The sequence below is a fragment of the Oncorhynchus clarkii genome, chromosome 21 (genome assembly GCF_045791955.1).
Source record: "Oncorhynchus clarkii lewisi isolate Uvic-CL-2024 chromosome 21, UVic_Ocla_1.0, whole genome shotgun sequence".
In the NCBI taxonomy this organism is placed as follows: Eukaryota; Metazoa; Chordata; class Actinopteri; order Salmoniformes; family Salmonidae; genus Oncorhynchus; species Oncorhynchus clarkii.
In genome coordinates this window covers 24,969,891-24,983,016 of record NC_092167.1, presented here as the reverse complement: position 1 = coordinate 24,983,016, position 13,126 = coordinate 24,969,891, and the positions used below count along the sequence as shown (strand labels likewise).

At 40.5% G+C, this 13,126-nt stretch overlaps 1 protein-coding gene across 1 annotated transcript in view; it reads right to left on the bottom strand.

Annotated features, from left to right (window-relative positions):
* The window catches only part of LOC139378785 (Sep (O-phosphoserine) tRNA:Sec (selenocysteine) tRNA synthase), a 36,414-nt gene extending 26,075 nt beyond the window's left edge, over positions 1-10,339 (bottom strand). The window contains exons 1-8 of the mRNA XM_071121284.1: positions 10,262-10,339; positions 9,745-9,869; positions 8,833-8,987; positions 8,586-8,704; positions 5,767-5,925; positions 2,486-2,639; positions 2,144-2,246; positions 603-732 (exon numbers count right to left, since the gene is read on the bottom strand). Of these exons, the coding sequence (XP_070977385.1) occupies positions 603-732; positions 2,144-2,246; positions 2,486-2,639; positions 5,767-5,925; positions 8,586-8,704; positions 8,833-8,987; positions 9,745-9,858 (934 nt within the window). The 5' untranslated portion in view covers positions 9,859-9,869; positions 10,262-10,339. The remainder of the gene's footprint in view (positions 1-602; positions 733-2,143; positions 2,247-2,485; positions 2,640-5,766; positions 5,926-8,585; positions 8,705-8,832; positions 8,988-9,744; positions 9,870-10,261) is intronic.
* Between the last annotated feature and the right edge of the window lie 2,787 nt (positions 10,340-13,126).

Sequence of the window (13,126 nt, the reverse complement as noted above, 5' to 3'; positions counted from 1 at the left end):
CAGTCTCCAGATCTCAACCCCATAGAAAATCTTTGGAGGGAGTTGAAAGTCCGTGTTGCCCAGCAACAGCCCCAACACATCACTGCTCTAGAGGAGATCTGCATGGAGGAATGGGCCAAAAGACCAGCAACAGTGTGTGAAAACCTTGTGAAGACTTACAGAAAACGTTTGACCTCTGTCATTGCCAACAAAGGGTATATAACAAAAGTATTGAGATAAACTTTTGTTATTGACCAAATACTTATTTTCCACCATAATTTGCAAATAAATTCATTAAAAATCCTACAATGTGATTGTCTGGATTTTTAATTCTCATTTTGTCTGTCATAGTTGAAGTGTACCTATGATGAAAATTACAGGCCTCTCATCTTTTTAAGTGGGAGAACTTGCACAATTGGTGGCTGACTAAATACTTTTTTGCCCCACTGTATATAATACACACACAGAAATACAACCACTGATGGCTGGCAGAACAATTACACTACATGAGCCTCACATGATAATAGACTAGTAACTAATCCAGATAATGGCAACTTTACACAAAAAGGTTGCAGCCCTGGTTCAAACGCATATGGCCCTTAGGAATTTTAAACAGCACTAACCTGGATACATTCTGCTGATCTCCTGAATGAAAGACTCATTGAAACCTGCAATTATGGCACCACCTACTGGAACCATGAAGTTTTTGTCCAGGCTTTGTACAAAGGCATCGATTCTTCCAACACGAGCTCCCTAATGAGATTATAGAAAAAAACGAACTTTGCTATGTATAAAAATAATATACAGTGCATTTGGAAAGTATTCAAACCCCATCCTTTTATCCACATTTTGTTACATTACAGCCTTATTCTAAAATGTATTACATAATTTGATTCCCTCAGTAATCTACACACAATACCCCATCATGACAAAGCAAAAACTGTTTTTTAATTTATGCAAATGTATTAAAAATAAAAAACAGAAAAACCTCATTTACATAAGTATTCAGACCCTTTGTCATGAGACTCGAAATTGAGCTCAGGTGCATCCTGTTTCCATTGATCATCCTTGAGATGTTCTACAACTTGGAGTCCACCTGTGGTAAATTAAATTAATTGGACATGATTTGGAAAGGCACACACCTGTCTATATAAGGTCTCACAGTTGACAGTTCATGTCAGAGAAAAAACCAAGCCATGAGGTCAAAGGAATTGTCTGTAGAGCTCCGAGACAGGATTGTGTGGAGGCACCGATCTGGGGAAGGGTACCAAAAAAATTCTGCAGCATTGATGGTCCCTAAGCACACAGTCAAGACAACGCAGCAGTGGCTTCGGGACAATGTCTCTGATGCTCCAGATAATCAACTAGTCTAAAGGAAACTTTTATTGCTTCTTTAAATCAGAACAACAGTTTCCAGCTGTGCTAACATAATTGCAAAATGGTTTTCTAATAATCAATTAGCCTTTTAAAATAATAAACTTGGATTAGCTAACACAACGTGCCATTGGAACACAGGAGTGACGATTGCTGATAATGGGTCTCCGTACGCCTATTCCGTAAAAACAATCTGACGTTTCCAGGTACAATAGTCATTTACAACATTAATGTCTACGCTGTATTTCAGAACAATTTGGTGTTATTTTAATGGACAAAATGTTTTACTTTTCTTTCAAAAACAAGGACATTTCTAAGTGACCCCAAACTTTTGGGGTGGGGTGGCAGGTAGCCTAGTGGTTAGAGCGTTGGGCCAGTAACCGAAAGATTGCTAGATCGAATCCACGAGCTGACAAGGTAAAAATCTGTCATTCTGCCCCTGAACAAGGCAGTTTACCCACTAGGCCGTCGTTTTAAACAAGAATTTGTTCTTAACTAACTTTAACTGCCTAGTTAAATAAAGGTTAATTTTTTTTTAAACGGCAGTGTATGTAAATGTGATTTTTTTCCCTCACATTTATGAAGAATAAAAAAACTATCTTAAAAAAATGTAAAATATGAAAAAAAATCTAAAAATGTCCATTTAGGATATTGTGTAGAATGATGAGGGGGAAAAAATATTTAATACATTTTAGAATAAGGCTGTAGAATAAAATGTAACACATTTAGAAAAAAATCAACGGGTCTGAATACTTTTTTTGGGGTGGGGGGGGGGGGTATGAGTTGGTACCTGTTGAATAAGGTGCATACACTTGGATGACTGCACTCCATAAGCATTGTTGACAACATGGGGGATATCATATTTGGCAGACATAGTGGCTAGCTCCTCCAATCTGCAAGAACAGAGAAAAGTCATCAATAATGTCCTCGTACTCTTGACCTAACATACATTACTCCAGTGTATGTTTGTCAATAATGTCATGAATTAGATATAATAAACAACATGCAGATTACACAAATAACATTTGTTTCAAGTCATACCATTTATTATAGCACATGATAATTGGACATGCACATCTACCTTTCACAGCTCTACTGAACCATGATTGGATGGCTTGAGGACAAGGCATACCTGTCGGGAACACGTGGGGCAAAGCAAGATGTAGTGGAGTGGATGCAAAGGATGTTCTCTGCTCCCAGCTCTTGCACCTTACGTTCCACAGCTTCCATATCTGTTCTCAGCTCATCACCCTCCAAAATGTTCTCAACCACCACTGGTTCAAACCCTGTCCATGGTTACAAGGAGCAAGAGAGTTGTCAATGTTGGGGTTGCCTCATGGTGAACTACACTGGGGCAGCGCAAAAACAGTAGGTTTTTAGCTGCCACAGTGGATGCATAAATTGAGCAAGAGAGCAAGATACTTGATCAAGCATTCACAGGCGTGAGCTGTGAGTAGGGTTGCAAAAGGTCGGAAACTTTCCGGAAATTTTCCATGGGGAGTTAAGCCCGGGAATTTTGCTTAAATTCATCAAAAAAGTTTGCTTATAATAGTGAACCTTTTTTGTGGGATATACATAAGGCTTGCGGCATATTTTGGTTAAACTATCACCAAGTCAATGGAATTGCAACCCTCTGCATGCACAGTGCACTCTTCCATCACATGTACAGCTGATTCTCAAGATCTTGCACACTAATGAGATTCTATTGAGCTCACACTACTACACTGTCTGAGCCAAGGACAACAATACTTTCTGGTAAATTTTTATTAAAATACTGGGTGGGGTGAATATATTGTATATGACATACATGATTTTTTGTTAACTAGTAAATAGTAGCCTACAGTAATGCGTGTTTAAATCATTTCTAACAATTTATGCTAGTTCGTTTTTTGCTACCATGTGGGTTTTTAGCTTGCTTGAGGAGGAGTGTTAATTCACCCGTTTCCATACATGTTTCAATTTAAAACATTTATCAAACAAAGGAAATTTTTAATCTAACTGCTAAACTGTTAATCTGTACATGGAATTGTATTTGTTGTTTTTTTTACTCATTTTTTTCTATTCTTTACAGGAAAATGTCACGGGCACTATCTGATGTGTGGAGACATTTCACTGCAGCTAATGTAGAAGGAAAAGCTGTGTACATTTGCAAATACTGTGCCAAATCATGTGTGAAGAATGCAACAAAGATGCTAAATCATCTGGCCAAGTGCATAAAGTTCCCTCAGTGCTCAGAACAAGCAACCTCTGACAAAAGTCCCTCTACTTCTACTCAAGATGAAAATGATGAATCAGACACCTTATCGATAGCAACAGCTCATGGTCCCCCTGGAATCATACGTTTTTTTGACTCAATGGAAGAACATGGTCAGAGAAATGCTGATGAATGACTTGCTCGGGCTGTGTATGCAACTGGTTCACCTCTGATGCTCACAGGCAATGTGTATTGGAAGAGATTTCTGAATGTTCTTCGCCCAGCTTACACCCCTCCAACCAGACATGCTTTATCTACTCATTTGCTGGATGCAGAGTTCAAGTGAAGGTCAAGCAAATCATAGAGAAAGCAGACTGTATTGCAACCATCTCTGATGAGTGGTCAGATGTTTGTGGGCCAGGAATAATTAACTACAACATCTCCACATTGCAGATGAGCTGAAGGCAGTCATCAATGACCTTGAACCACAGAAGGCATTTGCACTGGTGAATCTGCTCCTCAAGGACATCATGGCACTGAAAACAATGGATACACTTCAGGAGAGCCAAGGACATGGTTAGGTATGTGTAGGGTCATCAAGTTACAGCAGCAATCTACCTCACCAAGCAAAGTAAGAAGAATAAGAGCACCACATTGAAGCTGCCCAGCAACACCCGCTAGGGTGGTGTTGTAATCATGTTTGACAGTCTCCTGGATATCACAGTCGGTCGATATGTACAGCCCCATTAAGAGGATCCTCCTGGATGATGTATTTCGGGAGAGAGTGGTAGCAGCCTGAAATTCTTGAAACCTATAGCAGTAGCCATTGCACGGATTGAGGGAGACAATGCCATCCTGTCTGATGTTCAGGCTCCGCTTCTGAATGTAAGAGAAGAAATCCATACTGCCCTGCCCACTTCACTGTTGCTCCAAGCAGAGGAAACTGCAGTTCTGAAATACATCAGAAAGCGTGAAGACTTCTGCCTGAAGCCCATACACACCGCAGCGTACATGTTGGACCCCAAGTATGCTGGCAAGAGCATCCTGTCTGGTGCAGAGATCAACAAGGTCTATGGTGTCATCACTACCGTGTCTCGCCAACCTTGGCCTGGATGGTTCTTGGCAGTCTGGCGAAGTACACTTCCAAACAAGGGCTTTGGGATGAAGATGCAATATGGCAGTCGTGCCAACATCTCATCAGCCAACTGGTGGAAGGGACTTTGTGGATCTGAGGCTCTTTCCCATGTTGCCTCCATCATCCTCCAAATCCCACCAACATCAGTTACCTCAGAGCGCAACTAGTCCATGTTTGGAAACACACACACCAAAGCACACAACAGGCTGACCAATACAAGGGTTGAAAAATTGGTGGCAATCCGGGCAAATTGGAGTCTTTTTGAGCCTCACAATGAGCCATCCTCAACAAGGTTAGAAAATGACAGTGAAGATGAGGCCTCAGAGTCTGATGTTCAAGAAGTGGACATTGAGGTGGTCCAGGTAGAAGACATGGAAGCCTGAGAGGAAGACAACCAAAGCTTTAGTTTCTAGACTATCATTTTGCAGCTTTATGTTGAAAAAGTTTTTGGGAGATGAGATGGATCATTGGGGATCACTCAATATTCCCTTTATTTTGTTGTTCTGTGAAATTATCCCATGTGAAGAGTTAACTTTTATTTATATTGGAAGGATTTAATCATTTGCAATAATGTCTACTTATAATAAGGTAAAAGGTTTATGTTTCTGTCTCCATATGATATGGTAAATATATCCAATGCAAAAAACATTAAATTGAAATAGTATTAATTTGCATATATTTTCATTAATAACCCATATATTCCCGTTAATTCCCATATATTCCCACGGAAAGTTTCCACCAAAATGTGCAACCCTAGCCGTGAGACTTATTCTTGAAATTAGAAACCAAGAGTAATTTTGTGCTGAGCAGGGCGAGTCTCTAATTGACCCATGCTGCTCATGCCCAGGTTTCATTGTAATTAATAGGAGCATGTCACACTCTGCAAAAGTTAGACCCTACGCCTCGAGTATATGCATGTTAAGCAGCTCTTAGAAAAGAGAAGTACTTTTTTCAAACCCAACTGAACTGATAGGTAAATCTATTGCAAGAATAACAAATCAGAGCACGAATGTAGAGTACAATAAACTGTTGATGGATAGTTTTAAGAGCAGAACATACTTTCATGTTAATGTTAGTGCCTAACCTGCAGTGATCATGGCTTTGAAACAGGACTTCTGGTCAATGCGGGGCCAGATGATGTAGCGCCCCTTTGGTCTCTTGTGGCGAAGTGTTAGGAAGCACAGTGTCAGGCTCATCCCTGTTGCCATTGGAACTACGAAACAACTGGTCACACTTCGCACACCTGCAAACACAGACAATTAAGTGATAATGCCCGAGAAGCCGGTGTTGAGGATATATTGGCATGGTTTGTTTTTGTTGGCCGGCAATCCGTGCCAATATATCCTCCAAACACTGGCTTTGAGGGCATTATTACTTTAATACAACAGGTCTCCAACATATTCAAACAATTATTTACAGAACATTATTTTGATGAATTTATTGATACTATTTCATACTTCCACAAGATATAGTCCTGGCACAAATCTAGGGTTGCTACCCATGCCGGCTGGTCGTTCGTTCTAATAGGTTACCAGAGACGAGACCGTTGTTAAGCAACCAAGTCATTCGTTCTAAATTTTCCGTTGCCATGATGGCTGACAACGTTCTAATACCTTGCTTGCTAGCTAGCCAACTTTAGCTATGACAGTCACGTCAAACAAAAAAGCCAGAACAACACCAAAGGTGCTGCATTCACGTTTAAGTGGTTTTCTATAGATTTTTTGGGGATACCTCCATAACAATGAGCTAATGTGAGATTATGCCTGGCATAGAATATTGGCTCTCTTAGATCGAGAGAAAGATGAACGGAGCAAAGTACAGGGAGATCCTTGATGAAAACCTGCCCCAGAGCGCTCAGGACATCAGAATGGGGCGAAGTTCACCTTCCAACAGGACAATGACCCTAAGCACACAGCCACAATAACGCATGAGTGGCTTTGGGACAAGTCTCTGAATTTCCTTCAGTGGCCCAGCCAGAGCCCGGATATCTCTGGAGACCTGAAAATAGCTGTGCAGTGACGCACCCCATCCAACCTGACAGAGCTTGAGAGGATCTGTATTTTATTTTATTTTTTATTTAACTGAGAGGATTTGCAGAGAATGGGAAAAACTCCCCAAATATAGCTGTGCCAAGCTTGTAGCGTCATATCCAAGAAGACTTGAGGCTGTAATCGCTGCCAAAGTTGCTTCCACAAAGTAATGAGTAAAGGGTCTGAATACTGTTTTTGCTTTGTCATTATGGGTGGTATGGTGTCTAAATTGATGAGGGGGAAAAAACAATATCATCCATTCTAGAATAAGGCTGTAACGTAACAAAATGTGGAACAAGTCAAGGGGTCTGAATACTTTCCGAATGCACTGTAGGTGCAGATAAAATAAAATAAATTATTCTATAGATATTTAAAATCGATACTGCAATTTTATGACGATTTGATGTTCCAAACATATCTGTATATGTCTACTGCAGCAAGTCATGGAAATAAATGTGCTGAAAACATGTTTGCTCACTACTTAAAAAGAAGATAGAGAACAAGCTATAGGACACTAAAGAGGCCTTTCTACTGACTCTAAAAAAACACCAAAAGAAAGATGCCCAGGGTCCCTGCTCATCTGTGTGAATGTGCCGTAGGCATGCTGCAAGGAGGCATGAGGACTACAGATGTGGCCAGGGCAATACATTTCAATGTCCGTACTGAGAGACGCCTAAGACAGTGCAGCAGGGAGACAGGACGGACTGTCTGATCGTCCTCGCAGTGGCAGACCATGTGTAACAACACCTGCACAGGATCGGTACATCCGAACATGACACCTGCAGGACAGGTACAGGATGGCAATAACAACTGCCCGAGTTACACTAGGAATGCACAATCCCTCCATCAGTGCTCAGACTGTCCGCAATAGGCTGAGAGAGGCTGGACTGAGGGCTTGTAGGCCTGTTGTAAGGCAGGTCCTTACCGGACATCACTGGCAACAACTTCGCTTACGGGCACAAACCCACCATCGCTGGACCAAATAGGAATGGCAAAAAGTGCACTGACGAGTCACGGTTTTGTCTCACCAGGGGTGATGGTCGGATTTGCATTTCTCGTCGAAGGAATGAGCGTAACACCAAGGCCTGTCCTCTGGAGCGGGATCGATTTGGAGGTGGAGGGTCTGTCATGGTCTGGGGCAGTGTGTCACAGCATCATCGGACTGAGCTTGTTGTCATTGCAGGCAATCTCAGCCCTGTGCGTTACAGGGAAGACATCCTCCTCCCTCAAGTGGTACCCTTACCGCAGGCTCATCCTGACATGACCGTCCAGCATGACAATGCCACCAGCCATACTGCTTGTTCTGTGCGTGATTTCCTGCAAGACAGGAATGTCAGTGTTCTGCCATGGCCAGCAAAGAGCCTGGATCTCAATCCCATTGAGCACATCTGGGACTTGTTGGATCGGAGGGTGAGGGCTAGGGCCATTTACCCTAGAAATGTCCGGGAACTTGCAGGTGCCTTGGTGGAAGAGTGGGGCAACATCTCACAGCAAGACCTGGCAAATCTGGTGCAGTCCATGAGGAGGAGATGCACTGCAGTACTTAATGCAGCTGGTGGCCACACCAGATACGGACTGTTACTTTTGACCCCACCTTTGTTCAGGGACACATTCCATTTCTGTTAGTCACATGTCTGTGGAACTTGTTCAGTTTATGTCTCAGTTGCTGAATCTTGTTATGTTCATACAAATGTTTACACATGTTAAGAGTTTATAATAATCATACTATTAAAAAATAAATAAACAAATAGATACTTGGGAGTGAAAGTATCGATATAATATTGTCCAAAATAATATTGTGATATGTTGGCATACTATCGATTTTTTCCCCCATCAATTTATCAGTAGGCTGAATGGAAACTTAGTTACACACCTGAAAGTTTTAAAATGTCCAGCACAACTGAATTAGTCAGCTTGTTCAGCAGACTGGAACCTGTAGCCTTGGGTTGAATTGCAGCAATGTCTCCAGATCGTCCTATCCCATGGATTAACCTGTGTAAAGCAATAAACACAGATCTCATGATCATGACATGTGTGACAAAACTGAAGGCTACTTGGAATTTAGCAAAGCTAAAGTAAATTTGTCTATTTTGAAAATGCTCCAAGTAACAACTGATAACCTGTAATGTCGTCGGGCCACCAGACTAGAGGCCACTCTGCCCTCTCTCTCGCCAACGCCACAATTTCCCAAGAAGTTGTTGCTGTCCATCACAGCCAGTTCATTCAGGAAAAGTTCTATTGTGCTCTCGCTCCATCCCTCCTCAGGACATTTGCCCTATAAGGTACATTGAGTATACGCAACAAGGTACATGCTTCAGCCACAACACCTGAATTATGTAGGCTAAATAGAACTGTAAACAAATTTATGTGTAGTATCCATCTAAGTTATGGTTGTTGTGCACTCCATCTCCATTCACATCATGGATGTAATCATTAGTCCAAACTGTTGCGTTATGCAATAAAAATGAGTTTCTATTGGATACATTTAGATAGGTCCTTCCTCATTTGTTTCTGCTTGGTTCCATTACGTCTTGCAACGGAAATCGTTTAAGAACCAAAAGTTGGTAAGTAAACAGAAAGAAACGGGGAGGGACATACCTGAATTTGTCCAATACTGGTAGTGCCATCGAACATTCAAGCTGCTGTACAGACTATGGAGCTCTAGTCTAGAGGAGCCAGTTAAACCGTGTTTGAGAGCATTTTTAAACACTCTACATTTTTTGACAAATAGGTGTAATTGTTGCAATAGCTTGTGAGTGGACAACATATACTATCATCCTAAATTGACATGTTAGATTTGTTTTGTCTTAATATCTTAATTTAGGATGATAGTAAATTAAGCAAATTCACACATTTGTTCAATAATCACATACGTCTTAGTATTAACCATTTAAAATCGTTTATTTTTAAAATGCTCTTAAACAGAATTTAACCAGGCGCTCTAGACTAGGTCGTCAATAGGGTCTGTGCAGCAGGCTGAATGTTTGACGTCCCTATTCAGATAATTCTAAGGTCTGTAAATCGGATAATACCTGTTCCAAAAGCAGTCTAATCAGTTGCTCATGACTGCGACGTGCCTGTGACCCCTGGCGAATGTATGATGGCGACACAATCTTCTCACTTATGGAAAAGTTTTCACTATTCATCTCAACAATTGCTGTCAAATAGATGTGTAGATTAACATACGCAATTCGTCAGTATAAACGTGTACTTTAGGGAACGTGTTCCTCACGAAACTCAAGTACAAAGTACAACCTGCGTCTAACGTTATGCGACGACTAGCTTCGTCGCGCAACTAGCCATTTAAATTACCCTTTACATTAACAATTTAGAATTGTATTTTATGTTACAGATGGCTATCTGTAAATATAAATGGTGTCTTAAATGGCTAGTAGCAGGACGAAGCTATGCTACGACTAATCCAGAATCTGGGTGTAGTGTGTAGGCTAGAACGAGTGGTTTATTCAGTTCAAACGACGAATCCAAGTGACGCTCAGCACCGTTTCTGAAAATCTTGATTGTAGCGTTTATCTTTTTAATCTGCTTTACCTTTCTTTCGGTTTTCACTGTCACGAACCAGTCGCTAGAGATCTCCTTCTCTTCACTAAAAAAAAAGTACTTCCGGGTCACATAATTTCGGAAACATCCTAAAATAAAGTCCCATGTAATAGTAGAAAACATTTATTGTCGAAACATTAACAGTGATTCATATTTGTTCATATTTAAGTGACATTTGCCTTACATGTGATATTTAAACATGTTCCAATGTCAAATAAATGGCCACAATGCAAATCACTGTATATGGAATATATTGGTTTATAGAGCAAAAAGTATTATTGGTGTTGCAGTAAAAGTTGTGAATACTCAGTAGGGTCTGTGGAATTTATAAATGGTGTTATGTCATGGCGGACTGGGGTCTAAATACCCAGAAACACTTTATTCTCAATCCACTTCATTCGTGCAATACACTTGGACCTCCTGAGTGGCGCAGTGGTCTAACATGCTGACCAGACCAGACACTTCGCAAAATAAATTTAGAAATCCATGTTATTCAATTATTGCGTGCCAACGAGAGTCTGGTTGCCAAGGGCTAAAATATAACTCCTTTCTATTTCTGACGCAGATCGTGCTGCAAGTCCTGCCTCTCCCATCTCCTCATTGGTTTATAGAAGCAGGTACCCACGTGCCATCTCCTCATTGGTTATACCCACATGGGTGATTGAAAGACGAAATGTTTTGCCGGTAGTCATGGTAATACTATGACAGTTTAGATGCCAAACACCATATAAATCCAATGAAAAAGCCTGGAAGGAGGAGAGATGACTAGAAACGTTTCGGTTGGCCGTTTATGTGTGGATTAATTGGCGGAGTAGAGGAGCTTGTGCATTTCAGGTAAAATAACAACTCAATGTTTATATCCCAGGACAAATTAGCTAGCAACAGCAAGCTAGCTAAATAGGACAAATTAGCTAGCAAGTGCAAGCTAACTAGCTAAATTGCCATACATGTTTAATGCTTTTCTACCTGTCCCCAAATTTATGTAATTGGTTCAGAGTTTGTTTTGCTATTTTAACCAGCGTATCGTGATCGCGTTTGGGCTCTGTCGCAGCTGGTGGCGACCCATGGGGTGGTACACAATTGATCCAGCATTGTCCAGGTTAGGGGAGGGTTCGGCCGGCAGGGATGTGCTTGTCCCATTGCGCACTAGTTGACAAGATCTGACACATTGGTGCTTCTGTGTTAAGTGGGCATTGTGTCAAGAAGCAGTGCGGCTTGGTTGGGTTGTATTTCGGAGGACGCACGGCTCTCGACCTTTGCATCTCCCCATTCCGTACGGGAGTTGCAGTGATGAGACAATACAACACACTGTAGGCCTATAAATATTGGGTTATGTAAAAAAAAAAATTAAATAAACATTTATTTACAATTTAAACATAATGAATATCAACCAGGCTATGGGTACAGTCACCAATTTGGTAAAATGTGTCGGTTAAAGTTCATGGTCAAACACTCTAGGATACATTCATTAATTTCAATTAAATATTTCTTTAAATTTGTCAGTAAAAAATGTATGGTCTGACATTGTCATTTCAATCTCTCATCAAATAAATCCATTAAATTAGTGATTGGACACCGATATGGAAAATCTATGTTCGATATCAGTAGCATTTTTCGATTCGATATTGATATTTAAATATAAGCTTAAACCTTAACTTCTTTCAACTAAGTAATTTACTCTCCGATAACGCATGTAAAACAGTCTCGCATGCCATTGTGAAAAAGCTCATTTACATTGCCCTCTCATAAGACTACTTTAGAGAACAAGCACACATAAACACAACTGCTACTGTTTTCTAAAAGGTCGAAGCAGAGGATTAAACTTTTCTGGACCCTGCTTCTCATGGGTGCAAATAGGCATACCAATGAGAACTTTTAAAAATATCTACCACTTCTTTCTGAGTGGGTGGAGTAGAAAGTGTTGCTGAGCATATTAACCACAGTCCACCATGAAATTACACTATATAGATTCTACAGATCCTACTGAGTACTCCCTACCCCACTTGTACATCGGCACAAATAATAGTTTTTTCTCCATAAGCCAATGTGTTATGCAAATACAGTCATTTGTATTATGTCCAATGTAATGGGCGAAGTAAAAGGTCAGCAACACTCAGCATTATTCAGAGCCCCCGTGAAATGACACCATAATATAGATTCCACAGACCCTACGGAGTACTCCCTACCCCACTTTTACATTGGCACAGATAATTGTTTTTCCTATAGTGTCCTGATACCCAATTTTAAGCTGTTTGACCACAGGAAAAGGCCAGCAACACTTTGTATTATTCAGAGCCCCATGAAATGACACCATATACTGAGTATTCCCAACCAAACCTTTACATCAACACATAATAGTGTTTTCTCTATAAGACAATATGTCATTTATTGGTCTACACTGTCTTGGATTGGGACAAATGGAATGAATGGAGTAGAAAGAGCTGCTGGGTATTTAGACCATAGTCCCTCAAGAAATAACACCATATATCAATAAGGTCTGTAGAATATTATGTTCTTTACATTCATTACCTTAATCTCCAACCATTTTTCAATGTGCTCCACCTTCTATAAAGTAGTAACTCTCTTTAGTTTCGATTTTCCAGTGATGTAGTTACGTAAATTTGGTAACATTATGTACTATGCAAAGCTCCAAAATTATTGATTCCGTATCATACACATATCGTTCTACCGCATAATTTTATTTTGAATGCAAAATCGGAAAACCGAAAGGTTAAGCATATAGCTTAATGTCATCATATATCCCGGCTACTGTTGTGAATCATCCAGAATGTTTTGGGATTTTCACCCTCCAGACATTATTTCCTAAAGTTCTTAAAATATGCTTAATATTGCTGC